Source organism: Carassius gibelio, chromosome B9, assembly GCF_023724105.1.
Source record: "Carassius gibelio isolate Cgi1373 ecotype wild population from Czech Republic chromosome B9, carGib1.2-hapl.c, whole genome shotgun sequence".
NCBI classification, from domain to species: Eukaryota; Metazoa; Chordata; class Actinopteri; order Cypriniformes; family Cyprinidae; genus Carassius; species Carassius gibelio.
In genome coordinates, this window is record NC_068404.1 from 8,336,476 (window position 1) to 8,354,592 (window position 18,117).

Genomic DNA, 18,117 nt, shown 5'->3' on the forward strand with positions numbered 1-18,117 from the left:
CCATCCTTTTCCACATTAAGAGGTCAAGCGTCATAAAGGCATTTAGATGCCATTTTAGATACACCTAATCTAATACTAAAATAAGTACTTAAGGCTCAGGCTCACAGGACATGTTTAAAACGTTGCTTACGTGAGCAACGAAATGCTATCCACGCGTCTTCACATTCGCTAAAAATAGTTCCTTTTATGTGAGGCATTCAGCATTTAGGCTTGGACTGATGATACGAAGACGCTGTTTGAGTTTCTGTGACTTGAAGGGCTACCTACTCACCCATTTTGAAAGCAAAATCAGCCACTTCCTTGATTTGTGCAGATTCAAACTTATCATCTGGTGATGTGTTATATTAGTGCACAAAACATTTCGTGTGTTCACTGCCCTGTGTGTGTGCACTTTGGATGGGTTAAATGCAGAGCACGAATTTTGAGTATGTGTCACCATACTTGGCTGAATGTCACTTCACTTCACTTATTTGTAACATCGTCCAGTCTGCGGCTCTACACCGCTAACCTGTGGCCGATAACGTGAGCTCCATATGTTTTCATTTCAATGGACTACTGACTACCTGTTTAACCTATGTGAGGCAGCTTTTATCCACAGAACTTATTCTATAGTATTCGAACAGAGTAATCAAGAAAGTACAAGGAGGAGTTAAATTTGGCCAAGTTTCTGACCTGTTCAGGGCTTCAAGTGCAGGTCAGTTTCATCTAGCTGACTGTAGTTTTGTCTTTGTTAACTTGGTTGTGTATTAAACTGCTACACAGCAAAATCCCCAGTGTTAATTTAACACTCTTGAGTGTGGACTCATATAAACACTAAATCAGTGTTAAAAGTAACACTGAAGCAGAGTTGAAGTTAATGAGATAATTAAGAAGTTAATTGAGTTATGATTGACCATTATTGAAGACACCTGATGTTAACAAGCAGAATCACCAAACGAGAAAATCACAATTTGTGTATCACCATTATAGTGGTCAATGTTTGCTTTAGTTGGGATCTTGACCCTTCAGTTATTATCTTTAGATTTTATGTGGCTGTGGTGACTGAATTATATCATACAGACGGACCACAGCAAAGGCAATCATGTGTGCCATTGATTGTGATTTGAGCTATTTGTTATAGAGTGACCTGAATGCCTGAGTTTAAGTTTCTTTACTGCATACATAAATTAAGTGAAAAAGAAAAGTAAGCAACCCAGAATTTCTGACATAGTATGACATGTTTTTAATAGTTAGTTCTACGTAAAAAAGTAATCTTTTGTTTGGACACACAGACATCAGGAATCAGCGTGAGCATCACAACAACGGTGACCATCAAAAAAGCATGTTGTAGCCAATAAAAACTCATCCATGGCTCCCATCATGCATTGCGGCATGAATAAATTATGAGCTGAACTGTCTTTTTAACTTTTTATTCTAACTATATTTTATTTTTGCTGTTTTTATGTTCATTTTGTATCTAGTTTTGTTATGTTTAGAGTTGGTCTGTTTATCTGAATATGTTGTTTGTCACCATTGTTGAGATTCATACGTTGATTATTGTTATCTGTGTGTGCCTAAAATTTGAATTCTTTAATATAAAAAAAAAAATCAGAATCACTTGCAAGAGATATCTACAAAATGTATAGAAAATACAGATTTTTTCATTGTGGAATCAAAGCTGTGACAATCAATAATGGAAGTTTTACTTTGAGAAAAGAATGTAAATGAGTTCAGTGATTCATGTCAAACAACGATTACATTAAAACATAATCATCAACACGCGATGATTTTTGCTCTTGGTTTGACAAACAAACTTTAAAAGTAAAAAGTTACAAGCCAAGATCCCAGCTAAAGCAAACACTGAACACTATAATGGTGATACACAAATTGTGATTTTTCTCGTTTGTGATTTTGCTTGTTAACATCAGGTGTCTTCAATAATGCTTAATCATAACTCAATTAACTTCTTAATTATCTCATTAACTTTAACTCTGCTTCAGTGTTACTTTTAACACTGCTTCAGTGTTTATATGAGTCCACACTCAGAGTGTTAAATTAACACTGGGGATTTTGCTGTGTAGGCTTTCAGTAGCACCATATTATCATAGGTAATAGAATCAGAAAATTTTCAGTAAAGATATTGTACTAATTTTGACATTTGGACATTTTTAATTTTTTTTAAATATATTTGTATGAAATATAGGTTTGATAAGTCATTTTAAGATAAATAACTATGTTCTGTATAAACAAATTACAATGAGATGGTGGTTGTTTTGCAACAAGGTAGACACAGTCCTGTTCATAACAGTAGACCTGTCGGTGAGAGATACAAGGGAGAGAAAATGAAGAAAATGAAAAGGGAAGTGAAGGTGCAGTTCAGGAGAGAACCTTCAATTATTTTGCACGCCCCCAGACTAAGGATTCAGACCTTTGTATGTGATGGCTGTACAAATAATAGGGTTGTCTGTGGGTTCAGAATTTGCTGGATCTGTGTAAGATTTCCCGGCCTGAAATTGTGTCCCAGTCCAGCCCTGGTTTTCAGGTGCAATAGCCTCTGCACTGCAACCTTTAAAAACAATATCTCTGTGAAGCCTCCATGTGACAGGATCATAAAACAAGCAATGCAGAAATGTGCCACGCAATATGTTAAGATCAAACTGAAATCTTGGTAAAGATAATTTCAGCCACTTATTCCATGTTGGGATCAAAATTGTATATCTCCATATTACCTTATTGAGTTTTTCTGAGCAATAGATAGACATCATTGACTTGTATATAAATGTGTGGTTGAGTTCTAAAAGACAGTATTTTCATAGTAGAATGAATAATTCAAAGATCAAGGAAAAGCTGATACCTCTTGACACAATTAACAAAACAGTAGAGGAAATGTCATGGGTGTTAGCTTACAACTTTCAGCTTAACACATTAGCAGCTGCATTCAGGAAATACCACAATAACCAAACCCACAGCATTCTGGAGACACCAGTATTTCTAATCGCATTCTAAAGTAAACCCGTGACATTCCGAGAAGTATTCAACCCCAGACATGAGGGAGCTCAGTCCTGGGTCGTTTAAAAGGATTTAAAAAAAAAACAAAAAACAAAAAAAAACATACAAACCTACAAGCACATACAGAGCTATGCCTTAAGAAAACAATGTATGAATAAATCCCATTGCTTATTAATTTTTCAGTTTGCTTACATTCCCTGCAATGCAGTTGTGTGAACACGACATGATGTTTCATCATAGTAGGTTTCGTCATTTAAGGAGACCTGAGAATCTTTTTATCTACCTACATCATTCAAGTAAAACTCTTTAATAATTATTATTTTTATTTCTCCATCAATGTTTCATTCATTGTTTCAGGACCTGAATTTTACATTTTACATGAGTGTGGCCCAATACAGCGCCAAAATGTTTTGTACAAAAACTTGAAAATTTATATATTTAAGAACTTAATTTTACACTGAAAAAGATTTAATAGGAAAAAAACAGTGTAGGTAGTATTTTCTCCTCCTCTTTATCTTTATAGGCCTATTTACATAATAATTAAAAACATATAGATTATTAAATGGTTGCTTTTTGCATTCAACATTGAACCCCAGCCTCCGACCCCCTTTCTGACCGAAGCATGACCAACCCTTGACCCCTCAACTCCTCTCATGCATGCGGTCTTTCTAATGATGTTTCTCTACTCCCTGTGTCCTATATCTTTTTTATTGTCCCATGGTGTGTAACAGTGTGAGTCATTAAGCCATACAGACTAACTGCTCATTAACAGCAGAGGAGCAGACTGTCAAATGACACAGGGCCATATCATTTTCATCCATAACACCTGCATGCTTCATTTATGACTCTATTTCTAATGACCTTTGACCTGTAGGCAGGATGCCCCCTCAGAGAAGCTCACTGGCATATGGATAATGACTGGCTGTAAGAATGGGTGATGGGTTAACTGTCTTTATCCAGCTGTTACCTAAGTCAGGACCAAAAGACATCAAGGGCAGCTAACCGCACGTCTAAAGCCGCCCACAATCCTTAAGTCTCAGGGGAAGCACATCAGTGGAAGCTTCCTGCCGTGTCTGTGCATGTTATTTATGTCTGCGATCAGTGGGAGCGTTTATTTGGCCAATGCATTCTGTCTACTGGAATGGGTGGATTGTGGGAAAGTTATCAATTTAAATATAATCTGATCTGTGGTCATACATCCAATATGTGTATGCATTAATTCACTTCAGTGATGTTTTGCAATATTAACGTGTGAATGTGTTTGCATTGCTGTGTTGCCATAAGCATGCATATAGCACCGGGGTATTCTCAGATGTAAACTACACTCACTAGCTCACAGTATCCTATCTGATTTAACTAAACCACTTTCTCATGGGAACTAGCCGACTTGTGAGCTAAAGGGTTGCTTCAGGCTCAGTTCTAGTGTTTGCCACCACATGAGAAATGCAAGGGTTATCCTGCTGTGGAAGAGCAAATTCCCCTCACTACTGCTGACAAAAAAATGCTTCTGACTGACTTAAGTGCTTTCGTTCAGTGTCCTTTTCTGCAAATAGTCAATGCTCAATTTACTGCTGCAGTTATCTTGATCTGAAAAAAAAAAAAAGCAGAGGTTGCATTCGATTCCAAAAATGGTCACAGTGCAAATAATAAAACACAACAAACAGCAAAATATGCATAATAAAATCATACTAACTTTATAATCATGCATAGTTATAAATATAAACTGTACATGAAACATGAAACTGTACAATTCTAATACTCTAATGTATTGACAAAAATGTATCTTTTATTTGGTAGGAATATATTTTTTAAAAAACAAACAAACAAAAAAAAGTGTTATAGGGTACTTTTACACTACGATGTTCTAAAAACATTTGCACATCCTCATGCCAGCCACAATATATGTCACAGCAATATACATATTTTGCACTATTACGGTAAATGATTAATTGATTGATTGATCTAAATATTGACATCCTTAAAAGAGACATTGCACTCCAAAACATGTAATATGCATGTGCATGACATCATCATTTTCACAAATTAGCATATTAGCATAGTGATAACCGTATCTGTGAAAAAAATGCACTTTTAACCATATTTTAAAATGTTTATGTTTTCAGCCCACAAAAATGCTGTTGTCATATAAATGAATGGCCAAATAGCATAAATTTCCCCCATAGATTTTAAGTGTGTCGCGTAAATGACCCCATAGTCTTAAAAAAAAAGTAATGGGAGTGGCCCATGTTTTTAGCCAACCAAAAATAAAAATCAGTCAATTGTCAAAAACACTCTGGCTACGTCCAAAGTTGCTTCTTTTGAATAAGTAAGTACTTACTGCACAACCATATGCAATATCAATGCAAGTGAAAAATACTGCATTCATCATCTTGTCAATGTCATGTGACCTACCAGCATCAGTTGTGTCACTTCACTGTCAATCACAACTCCTCTCTGAGACCTAATAGGATAGTGAAGTGTCCATCATATGTGCACTTCAAAATTTCACCAGAAATAGTAGGTCTTATGGGGACTTTCTGTCTACTGTTTTATGAATACCGTGAACTTGGACATACTACTCTTTTCGCATACTGTTTCTTTCACTTACTATGTTGGAAAATAGGCTAATTCGGATGCAGCCTCTACAGTATGTCTGTGAATCTTTTGCACCTTTAGACTAGCATACTTGTCTGTAGAGGACAGGCTTTGGAAAGAGAGTATATGGTTAATGGTGGCAAAATGGCAGAACAAAGCAAAACAGTTAAAATCACCTAAACCACCAATATTTTTCAACAGATTTTATGCCACAAACAGAAAATTTGCACAATTTTGTTCAAAAAATTGTAAACTCTATCCTTTGGTTTGGCTAATTTTTCCTTCTTGAACATACGAGGATTTCCATGAAGTCTAAATTAAATTGCCACTTGTAGCGAGTGTCATCTGTGGCTGTGATTGGTGTCACAATCTTTACTCCTTCCTTTAGTCATGAGCTCCAATTGATTGGAAGAAAATCCCTGGAAATCCTGCTCCTAACCGGAATGGAAGAGAAATGCTTTTCCTCCTCACCATATGAAATGTGTCAACACAAGCAGATGGCGTGTGAAGTCTTCCTCTTACCCTTGTAATAGACATCCCGTTTTCTGGACTATCCTGTGTGCTTTAAAAGAGCGTACAAGTGTGTATGATGAACCTGTCAGGCCCGGATCACATTAAATCAGCTGCGGCTAATAATATTCATTATAATTTCAACAATATCATTTCAAAGTCTCTTTTTATGGGAAGCATGCTATGTCTGAATCTATAATCAATACAGTCGGTAAATTTCCATATAAATGAAAGGACTGTGAGATCTACAAAACCCTTCCTCCATTATTTGCTCTTTCTATGGAACACATAAACTTGCTGATATTAACGATTTATCTGAAACTGCTAATCAAAGGATGAGGGCGTTAGTTAGTGTTTAGGTGTTAGCTTTGTCAATGTTATATTGAATAGATCTGCTAATGTGTTCAGATCCATCTTACTGTCATTTAGCATGTAGTGTTGTTTTGAACATGTGACTCAGGTTGTGTGTGTGTGTGTTGTTCTGTGTGGTCTGATTTACGAGTCTTTGCTTGTCTTTATAACCCAGTGAGTTATAAGAGTGTAATCAGCTTACACAAGCACTGCTCCCAGCCCTGCACTGTCCAACAGTAAACACACACACACACACACACACACCTCATTCAAATCTCCACATTATGCAATATTACACGCTCACATAAGCACCGGTTACATACTCTGTGTGCTGGGCAACCGCTCCGGATGTTTGCTGTTTTGGTCAGGCGGGAGGAAGGCCTCTATATCTGTCTGTTTGTGAGATTGTAATCTACATTTACTGTTCAGTTTGCAGAACATCATGATGTTGAAATGAACAATAACAAGGTAACAGTCCATGCAAACCTTCTGAAGGGCTGGGACATGTAGGGAAATATAATAATAAAAAAAATAATATGTGAGTTTGACATAATACCATTTGCGTGTTTATTGTAAGTGTTTCTGATTTTTTTTTTTTTTTAATGTGGAAACAGTCATACTTTTATTAAGTAATGATCTATTGAATTGATCAAAGGTGACAGTAAAACTTTTGTAACAAACACACACACACACATAGAGAGACGTCCATGTTTTTTTTTTACATGCATATTCATCATTTTATAAAGTGCCTCCATATAATCAACCTCCCATCCCCAAATAAATATAACAAATATATTTTCTCTTAAAGAAAAGTCAAAAACATTTTTTTTTTTTTTTTTTTTTTTTTGCCAGTTGACTTGAAACTGTGCTTTATTGCTGTACAGGAATTTTATGAAACATTTTGAAACAAAATATGTACCAAGACATAATTTTTTTTCCCCTTTTCCCACAAACATGTATTGAAGTAATACGCCTATTTATATAAAATGTACAGAAGGAAAAGAAAAAAAGAAAACACATTGACTAAAAAAGGCTGCAACAGACATGATTAATATTTTGTTCATCTGAGCAAGCACATGAATCTGAATGAGTTTGATTTCACCATCTTGGGATGAATATGTCAGTGTTGTAGTAGAGTAGAAAACTGATCAGTCGACTGAGTGAAGACCGAGACCAGCAGACAGTCGAGTTTCAGTAAAGATCAAGACAGGAAATATGGTTTTGGATTTGGTTTTCTTGACTCGAGCTCAACCCCATTCTGGACACGTTTTTGACTCAGGATCAAATAAACTGGTCTGGACTACAACACTGGAAGATGTTCTCTACATACTGATCATGGCCAAACCATCTATGGCCATTAGTCTGCCATCAAAACAAGAGGTCCATTAAATCCAGGCCATATTGGGGTGAAAAGAAGTTCATAACATCATGTTCGAATGGTTCCACAGCACCAGTTAAGACAAAGGGCATGATCCAATGATGTTTATATCTCCACAACGTATCATACTTAGCACAGAAAAAACAGACAGACGGGGCGTGTACATAAGAGATCTCATGCGTTAACATATGTCCCCTTTTCAACAACATAGTAGAAAAATGGGCTCATACTTTACAGTTCTTTTCTTTTTTCTTTTTGCTTTATAGTATTGATAGCAAGTCAATACTAGACATTATAAAATAGCATATTCTTTTTTTTTTTTTTTAGTTTCAATAAATAAATGTTTCAAATAATAGTATCATAACCCTGTTAAGCAGTAGCGATGCAAAGCAGCTGTGGATCAAACCCATGAAGTGAGTTCCGGTCTCCGTCTGCACTGGCCTGCACAGTGATTTTAATATGCGTCTCTGATCTGCAGTACTGCACAGCAGCGAAAGATGCTTTTAAACCACCCACCGTCCAATGGAATGGGGAAAGGGAATATTCACATTAGTTGGGAAGAGAAGAGACAGAAGAAGATTTGAGATTCACAAGCCTTAGCAGCCCATTTTAGAGTTGTCCGTAATGATTTATAGAACCAGAAAGAATGACTCACAAAACTAGGACTTAAATGTCTCTGCAATTGTTGATTTGAATGAATTGTAGATCATGTTTCACACCAAAAAATAAATTAGTGTTTCAATACATCATTAAAAACAACTGGTTGTATAACCCATACATAAGAAGTCACTGTTTTCTTAGATGTATATACATTCAAATATTGAGACCGAAGACCTTGACATGGATCATTGTGTCAAAAGGGGCGGAATTGGCTTTTTTTTTTTTGTGTTAAAGTGTTACTTTTGGGGAACTTGTTTTTCAGGACGCCACCTTCAGGATAAGGACACAGGCATGAAGTAATGAAGCCTAAACGAAACACAGCAGCAAAGTGCAACTTAAACATACTTGCACAAACACAAATGTTCTGTACAATACATTAAATATCTTTTTACATTTCGAGGATTGGCCGAAGTCCTGTTGGAGATGGACAGCGACTAAAGAGTTCACCATGAATAAACAATCATTATGTACTAAAATGATATTCACACTATAAAACCCACCACCTTAGTCCTTCTGTCATTGCATCCTTGAACATTCAGAAATATGTTTCCATTATAAAGACAATAATTTGCCAATAAACACTCGCAATCTGTACATAATCTATCTAGTCAGTCATACCAAAGTCAACCAGAAGGTCAAGTTCTGTTTATTCTCAGAAAAGCGCCTGCACTTCACGTACATGGCTGTGCTTATGGTGGGTCTCCTGTTGCAAACCCATTGTTCAAGGTCCAAAAATATTTACCCAAGGTCTTTCAGGTAATAAATCTGTATGTGCACACTGTCTGGATAAACCAAATGCCTCAAGGCCTCTGTTTGGAGGCATCTGCGTCCCTTCACAAATTAGGAACACTTAGAAAGATAAATAGTTGAAACTTCAGTTAGACTAAAGGTCATGTGCTGTTTGTACAGGTTGTCTACTAAGGTATGGACATGCCACCATACAACCCAGCTTTCGTACAGATGCACCTTTGAGAAAAAGTCCAAAAACGGTTATAGGAGCTTTTTAGAGTCACATCGGCAGTAATATCTATCACTATTGATGACTGTTCCATCTTAAGGTGTATTTGGAAAATTGTGCTCTTTAACCATTCAATATAAATCAGGAGTCTTCAAGTTTGTCGACATCTTGTGAAACGTTTCAGTTTTGTGTTGCGGAAGTGTGCGCACATTAGCCTAGAATGAACGATGAATGTAGTCCAGAAGCTGGTGGAAATGCTGTGGACCTGTGATGTTACTGGTGATTTCCCTGAACCCTGACCTCTTCGTAAGGTCACAACCTGTGTGTGATGGTTGCCACCTCTGATGGAGGGTAACCAAAGCACCTGAAAAAGCGTGAGGTGTAGCTGCTTCTCTGAACCTGAAGGAGGACTTTGTTCGCAAAGCTAGTCCTAGGAGGTCAACACAAGTCTTGTAAACGTTAAGGTCTGTCGCATCCACGTGTCTCGAGTTGGGACAGAACTGGCACTTTTTACCCAACCAAGTCAATGATAAGCACATGTGGAGCGACCAGCACCAGGGTTTAAAACTAAAATATGGCCCACAATGTAGACTATAGCACACAGTTCAGATGCATTTGCACAGCCCTAAGATAGCGTCAATGAGTTGCAATCAAGGCAATGTTATCTTCCAAAACAGAGTGATGTTTAGGACACTGCGAATGGGATTCATAAAAGTCTGACAATGACTTTATATTTTGAAAGTTGGACTTGGTATGTTATTTGGACTCAGGTGGCCATTAGTTGGAGAGACAGTGTGGAACAATTTTCCAAGGAACCTTTTATTCTTTCAAGAGAAATGTAGATGCCCTACTCTCCTGAGTTCAGAGTCTGTCTCTGTTTAGAGGACTCCACCCCTATGTGAAGGGCAAATCATAAGAAAGGGCCATCGGGCCTAAGGAGTGGGGTTTAACTGAGGTATAACTCAGGAAGACCACAATCTCTAGGGCGATGATTTCTTTCTGGGACTTTTGGTCTTCACTGTTAGAGTGGGTGAGGTGTTTGTGTGGAGCCAAGCATTCTGCCAGTCCGGTCGACCATCCCAAACACTCCTCCGCCAGCGCAACAATTCCTGCAGAGTGGCCCGCTGATCCCCACATGCACGTGACCTCTGAAGCACCTGAGAAAATGACAGAAAGTCAATTTTTAGTATGGTGCGTAATGGATGCATCCCCAACCCTGCTTCTGGAAGGCTTCCTTTCTCCACACTTCAGGTCCAAACCTGGCTGGTTCAGGTGTGTTTGATTAGGGTTGGACTCTGCAGAATGGTAGTCCTCCAGGAGCAGGGTTTGTTACCCCCGATCTACACTACTTACCACCAATTAACATAATACCATTGACTTCCAATTTAATTTAGATTTCAAAATAATATATAGGTAATGCACAAAGCATCAGGAAATTAAATGTGACCAGTAAAGGTATTGGGTCATAAATAAAAAGAATGAACATTCTATTAAAAAGAAAGTTAAAACACATGTGCCATGTTCTTAAAAATGTAATCCTTGTATTTATGTTGGTTTAATTGTAAAGGTAAATACAATCAATGGTTTTAAAATATTTTCTGTATACTGTACCTTGATACATGTGAATGCACACAACTGTTATAAAATGCTTTTTTCAAGGTATAAAGTATTCTTTACAAATATCACAAATTATTAATCCATAAATATCATTAGGATTTTGAGGAGTTCTGAACCTGAACTAACTTTGTTACGATGAATCCATAATTATTTGCAATGATCATACAATTCTATACAGTAAAACAATTAACAGTAAAACCAAACAGACGCATATTGAGGTATAAGTCATTATATACAAATTGAGTTTTATTTAATTAAATTAATAGTGACCTTTTTTGTACACTTACTGGGTGAAAGAGAAAGGCTAATACTTGGTGCAAATACTTGGATAAGCAGAACCAGTAACACTTTAGATTAGGGAACTTTATTCATTCTTAACTAGTTGCTTATTAGCACGCATATTACTAGCATATTGGCTGTTTATTAGTACTTCTAAAGCACATATTAATGTCTTATTCTGCAATTCCTTAAACCTACCCTTTACCTAAACGTCGCTAATACTAACAACTACATTGCTTACTCCATTAATAAGTCGTAAATTGGGATTTTACTGAGGGAAAACTCTTGGTTAATAGTGAATGTGTTCCCAGAACTAAAGTGTTACCAAAGGGCCTATTGATGTCTAAAACCCTCTCCTAACAGCTGCTGCTGGATGCAACCAGCATAACTGCTATACACACATACACAAAACCAACCCATGGGCGTCTCTCATCCATCATACAAGCGTAATCAATAAACAGATAAATCAATCCAACCCAATCATCTGCAGCTGGTAAATGCCACAAATGGAACAGGACCTCCTGCTGTGCATCTGATCCATTCATGACGGATGCAGGGTTGAAGGAAAGTCACATGGCTTTAGTTTGGTCAAAGAGAAATCCCCTGTCCATTTGTTCACTCTATCTAATACTACGCCCAACTGAGTCTGATGGCACCAAGATACTGACATTTGTTATTACTGTTGAAGTTAATAAGTGAAGCTTACCGAATCCTTACAAACAATCTTTTGGACATAAAGATGGAGCTTAAAGGCATAGTTAACCCAAAAATGAAAATTATGTCATTAATAACTCACCCTCATGTCGTTCTAAACCAGTGAGACCTCCGTTTAAATTCGGAACACAGTTTAAGATATTTTAGATTTAGTCCAAGAGCTTTCTGTCCCTCCATTGAAAATGTATACTGTATACTGTCCATGTCAAGAAAGGTAATTAAAACATCATCAAAGTAGTCCATGTGACATCAGAGGGTCAGTTAGAATTTTTTGAAGCATCGAAAATAGATTTTGGTCCAAAAATAGCAAAAACTATGACTTTATTTAGCATTGTCTTCTCTTCCGAGTCTATTGTGAATGCGTTCACAGCACTGCAGTTTAGTGATATCCGGTTCGCGAATGAATCATTTGATGTAACCGAATCTTCTTGAACCAGTTCACCAAATCGAACTGAATCGTTTGAAACGGTTCGCATCTCCAATACGCATTAATCCACAACTTAACAGTCAGTGTACTGTTTGAGTAAATGAGTTACTCCGGGATATTGGTTTATTTTAACTCTAAGGATTAATGCTTATTGAAGACGCGAACCGTTTCAAACGTTTCAGTTCGATTTGGTGAACTGATTCAAGAAGATCTGGTTACATCGAGTGATTGGTTAGCGAACCTGATATCACTAAACTGTTGTGCTGTGAATGCGCTCACAACAGAACGATGCTTCAAAAAATTCTAACGGACCCTCTGATATCACATGGACTACTTTGAAGATGTTTTTATTACCTTTCTGGACATGGACAGTATACCGTACATACGTTTTCAATGGAGGGACAGCAAGCTCTCGTACTAAATCTAACATATCTTAAACTGTGTTCCGAAGATGGATATAGTTCTTACGGGTTTGAAACAAAATGAGGCTGAGTTATTAATTATATAATTTACATTTTTTGGTGAACTAACCCTTTAAGAAGTACAAATCTGGGCTGTTGAACTGGATCAAACCCTGAACCCATAACTGTCCCATTACTGCTAAATAATATAACCATTATAGCTGAACAGCAGAATTGGGTGGGTAAACAACCCATCTGAGACATTCAGTTCTTTAACAACACATTGACAGAATATACTGCAATTCAGGCTATGCAATTCAAATGCGTTGAGATCTCTAGAGGTTTCCAAACAAGAAATGGCCCCCATTATGTGTTAGTGTTCAAATCCATCGGAAGCAACTGGATAAGAATCCAACCATGCAAATATCTAATTATTTAAAAGGTAAATATATAGATGCATTTTCAAATAATATATAAAATTTTCTTAATCACTGTTTTTTTTTCCTTTCTTGTTTTAAATGTAATATTTGCCAGAATGATAAGAAAAATAAACTTAAAAAAGAAATTAATAAATTATGAGGAGATTAGATTTTTATGATGCTCCCTGTGGTTCATTAAGTAACTATAACATAAATTTATGTTAACTGAAATGAAAAAAGTAAACTTTGAAATTGTATTTCAGCTGGTACCCAAGGGAACTATAACTAAAATAAACTTCAAAAGTAAATAATAATAACAATATATAATACATAAAATAAAAACAGGGGAAAAAAATCTAACCATTAATAAGAACCAATATAATACCTCATTGATTATGTAAAAAAAAAAGCAACAAAAAATTAAAACCCTGCACTTTGTTAAACCCCTCATCTCATTACAATGGGAAAATATGTTTGCTAAGGTTTAAGGAAGTTTACAGTGCTTGAGCCTTTAGAAATAAATCTGATTATCATTGTTAATCTATCTATCTCTGCACTAAGAGAGCGTTTAGGAAGATACAGGAGCCGATCATGCAGTACAGAGTGTTGGTAGACTATCTGGAATGACGTAACGGGATGCCCTGGCCTAATTTACCGGTTCACTCTGCGAGGGAACTCATCCGGAAACATCATGAGAGTGTGTGAGTGCAGTGGAGATGCTACAGTACAGTAGAAGCGTATTGTATTAATCCAGGCCATCTACAGAGCCCCACACACCCACGCACTGCTCGAAAGTACTGATCCATAATTTACACCTATCTGTCGCCTCTCAGTTCTGACATCACTGCACTAGCAGAGTAGAGACACAGCGATGGCACACAGTGTACTGAACCCGAACAAATCGTGAGCACACACAGTCAGCCAATCACACACACCCATTAAGACCAAGAACGACATCTGTGTCAATCACTGCATTCACACCTGTAATGCTATCTGGACGCTGCACAAAGACACAAACAAAGCACCTGGATCACATACAGCTATTCATATTCAAGCACAGCAACCATTATGTTTAACCTTGCATTATTTATGCGCTTCATCAAAGGGCACACATGCACACTTAGAGATGTGGATACAGACAGGCGGGCTACATGACCACTTGTACTCCAAATTTAGCCCAGCCTCTCAAACCATCGGGGACATCCAGTTCTTTGACATTCAGCTGACAGAATATTCAGTGATTCAGGCTTTGCAATTCAGATGAGATCGGGTCTCTAGGGATTTCCAAACAAGAAACGGCCCCTATTACAGCTAGTGTTCAAATCCATGTAAAGCACCTAGATAACAAAGTCAGTCTTGTTTTAAGAATAATATTTTTCAGGATTATAAAAAAAAAAAAAAAAAAAAAATTCGAAATTTACATTTACATTTAATCATTTAGCAGACGCTTTTATCCAAATATAGTGAAATATAGTGTATTCTGAAAATAAGTATTTTTTTTTTATCTTTCCCCTTTTTAAATTAGTTTAGATATGTTTGCTATCTTTATTTTACCTTTGAATTTTGTCTATTGTTTAAGCATTAATTTTCCAATATGGTTAAAAAAAGGCTGAGAAAAAAACAAGATATGTTTATATATTTATAATGTCAATATATATTTTCTGAGGAAACGTATAACGTATTTTACCTTTGAAATCTGAATCTTGTTTTAAGCATTAACTTACCAATATGGATTAATTACAAATAAAAAGAAATGTATATATATATATATATATATATATATATATATATATATATATATATATATATATATATATATATATATATATATATATATAAATCAAGATATATTTATAGTGTCAAGATATATTTTCTTAGGAAAACAAAAATGTATTATGAGAATATTTTAAGCATGAATATGCCATTGCACATTCCGAAGACATATTATCTGAAATGAAGTATTATTTTTCATATGCAATTTATAATTAATGCTTTAGTTTCTTTTTTTCTCTAAAACAAGTTGTTCAGCTTACAACATTCAAAAAATGATGTTAAAATATTTTTTATGTACTCTACCTAAAGTAATTAAAGTAAATAAAACCAAAAACTAAAAATAAGTAAAAATGAATCAACCTAAAAAAAAAAAAAAAAAAAAACTATTTTATGGTGAGATTTTTAAGTACATGTTTACTGCAAAACAAGACCAAAATACTGATTAAGATTTTTATTTTATTTTATAACTCTCATTTCAACTGCATGCAAGTTGAAAATCCTAAAAGAACACACAGCAAAAGCATGTGCCAAACCAAAGGGCTGTAATTTTGAAAGTGTGCATTTAAATAAGGGCAGCTGGTCAGTAGTTTCAGAAGAAGGGGAGGACACATGGAAATATCCTGTCCCTGGAGAGAGGGGGTGGCCCGTGGCCTGACATTCAGCCCGGCTAACCCCTTCATGAGATATAGAGCTGGAACTCAATACAGGTCATGCCTGAATGTCAGCGCAGTGAAAGATCAGCGGGGACACATGAGGCTCATCACGGTCTTATCATCCATGAGGCGCCTGCACTGCATTAGCCCCACCACCTACTAAAGCAATCTTGATACAAGGGGCAAAGGTCAGGGAATCATTATTAACACGCATATTATGGGATTTTTTCTCTGCTGGGGCATTCGGCCCAACATATAACTTGCTCTCTCCACCTTTAATGTTCTCTCTATTGTCCTTTATATGAGAGAATATCTAGGTTATGTCTTATCTGTGCTGTATGCAGCAACACTGGATACTTTTCATACTAAGGTGCAGTAACGACAACAGATAAAATGGCTTTACATGGCTTATATGCTTTTCAGCGTTTCTCAAAATGTCTTTAGCGTCTGCTACAGACAGCAGTTTTCAACATGTGGCTTACAACCTAAAAATGTGTGTTGTAGGTCTTTTCGTATAGGATCATAAGCAGAAAAAAAAACTATCAAATGGATCTCACCATATAATAACTTGAGGAGGTGAAATCAACAGGCTTATTAACTTTTAAAAGGAAGGGGAAAAATTTCCAATGAAATGTAATTGTCGTCCACAGTGTGCTTTGTTGAATGAATTACTGACTACTGAGAGCATGAAATTGTAGACATTCAAGAAAGCTAAAATTGTCAAAAGTCCTATTCAGCTTGTTTAACAATTCTGAATATTGGTCTATGTAGTTTACTGTTTGATTTTAAAACCATTTTTACTTCTAAATGATAAAAACTTAAAAGCCACAGGATGCCCAGTATAAAATCTGGGTTGTAAAATAAAACCACTGTGCTATATATAGACATGTTTTCAGAGAATATGCTGTAATAGGGAGTATATACTGTACACATTGTGGTCTATAGAGAGATGTGTGTAACTCTCTATCCAGGCCATGCAGATGTGCAGTTGGGATTCTCCAACAGTGGTTTTATCAATCAACCCTTTAAGAAGATTATAAAGCTCTCCTCCTCCCTTATCTTGTCCCGCCCCTCTACAAGAACAATAATCCCATGGGATCGCCTAAGAGTGGCCAGTCATGTACATATGTGTGTGGGGCCTTCAACTCTCCATTACGGAAGAATTTGAAATGTTAATGTTTTTGAAAGAAGTCTCTTTTTCTTTATTTGATCAAAAAATATTGTAATTTTTTTAAAATTGTTAAATATTAAGTGTTTTAAAATGTAACGTCTTCAGTGTCACATGATTAATCAGAAATCATCATAATATGATGATTTACTGCTTAAGAAACATTTAACTTTTTTATAATTGAAAAGTTCAAAAGAACAGCATTCATTTAAAAATCTTTTGTAACATTTTAAATGTCTTTACTGTTAGGGCTGCACAATTAAGGTACAGGTTGTAGGACCTGACACCAGAGGGCGCACTACCAAAACAATAACAATCGCGTGGTTTGATGACACTAAAAAGGAGTGTGGAATGATGGGATTTGTTGTCTTCTACCCAACAATACAGCAAACATAGTTGGACAGTAAATTATCAAATTAGTCAGATGATATGAACACGATTACCACTTGTTCAACAAATATATACACTCGTCTACATTCAAACACAATTATTGGGCATACATACCAAACGCGAGTTCAACGATTTGTGCAAGTAGATTACATACAAAGTCAATGCAAAGACACGATCAGACTATGGATCAGAGACTTCCTCGCACGGGTCTAGAGGCGCGATGCCCCGCGTTTGGCGTGTATTCCCCATAATACTAATCTTGTTGATCGTTATAATAGCATACATTTTCTGTAAAGATAGGAATCAAAACAATTCACCTGTCAAGTAAAACACAAGCCAGAGCGGTATCTTTTTCTAGTTGAAGTTTGTCGCGAAGCTCTCTCCATCTAGAAAATGCAACACAGATATTGATCCTCGCTCTTTCTCTCCTCTTGTCCCAAACTCTTTTGGGTCATTTGGTTGGCCTATACGCTTACGTTTAGGGGAGCTGACCTTGTCGACAGACTGCACTGCCCCGGGTTTAGAATGGGAATTTTCTCATGATTTACAAGTAGTTGAAAACATTAGAGATATTGTTAGTAATCAGCTGAACAAAATATATAACACTATAATATATAACACCACTTTTGGATATTTTACTGCAAATATCTTACAAATTGTACCTTTAATCAAAAGTGATTGACCATGATTATCATGCACATTTTGTCAGTAAAGCTGGTTCTGTGATTAGTAGTAAATCTCCATCACCTGCTTTCAGGTGGAGCAGCATTTACTACACAGAGCCATAGTTCTCTGACAAGCTATGCAAATATACGTTCATAATCGCAAACGATATA

General features: G+C 36.3%; 1 protein-coding gene across 4 annotated transcripts in view; it reads right to left on the reverse strand.

The window, feature by feature from the left end:
• Positions 1-6,987: 6,987 nt before the first annotated feature.
• Positions 6,988-18,117, reverse strand: part of myo16 (myosin XVI) — a 207,101-nt gene continuing 195,971 nt past the window's right edge. For 3 of the 4 annotated variants that reach the window (XM_052565932.1, XM_052565933.1, XM_052565931.1), the window contains exon 35: positions 6,988-10,597. In XM_052565932.1, coding sequence (XP_052421892.1) covers positions 10,421-10,597 — 177 coding nt within the window. In that variant the 3' untranslated portion in view covers positions 6,988-10,420. The remainder of the gene's footprint in view (positions 10,598-18,117) is intronic. The other variant, XM_052565934.1, reaches the window with a different exon arrangement.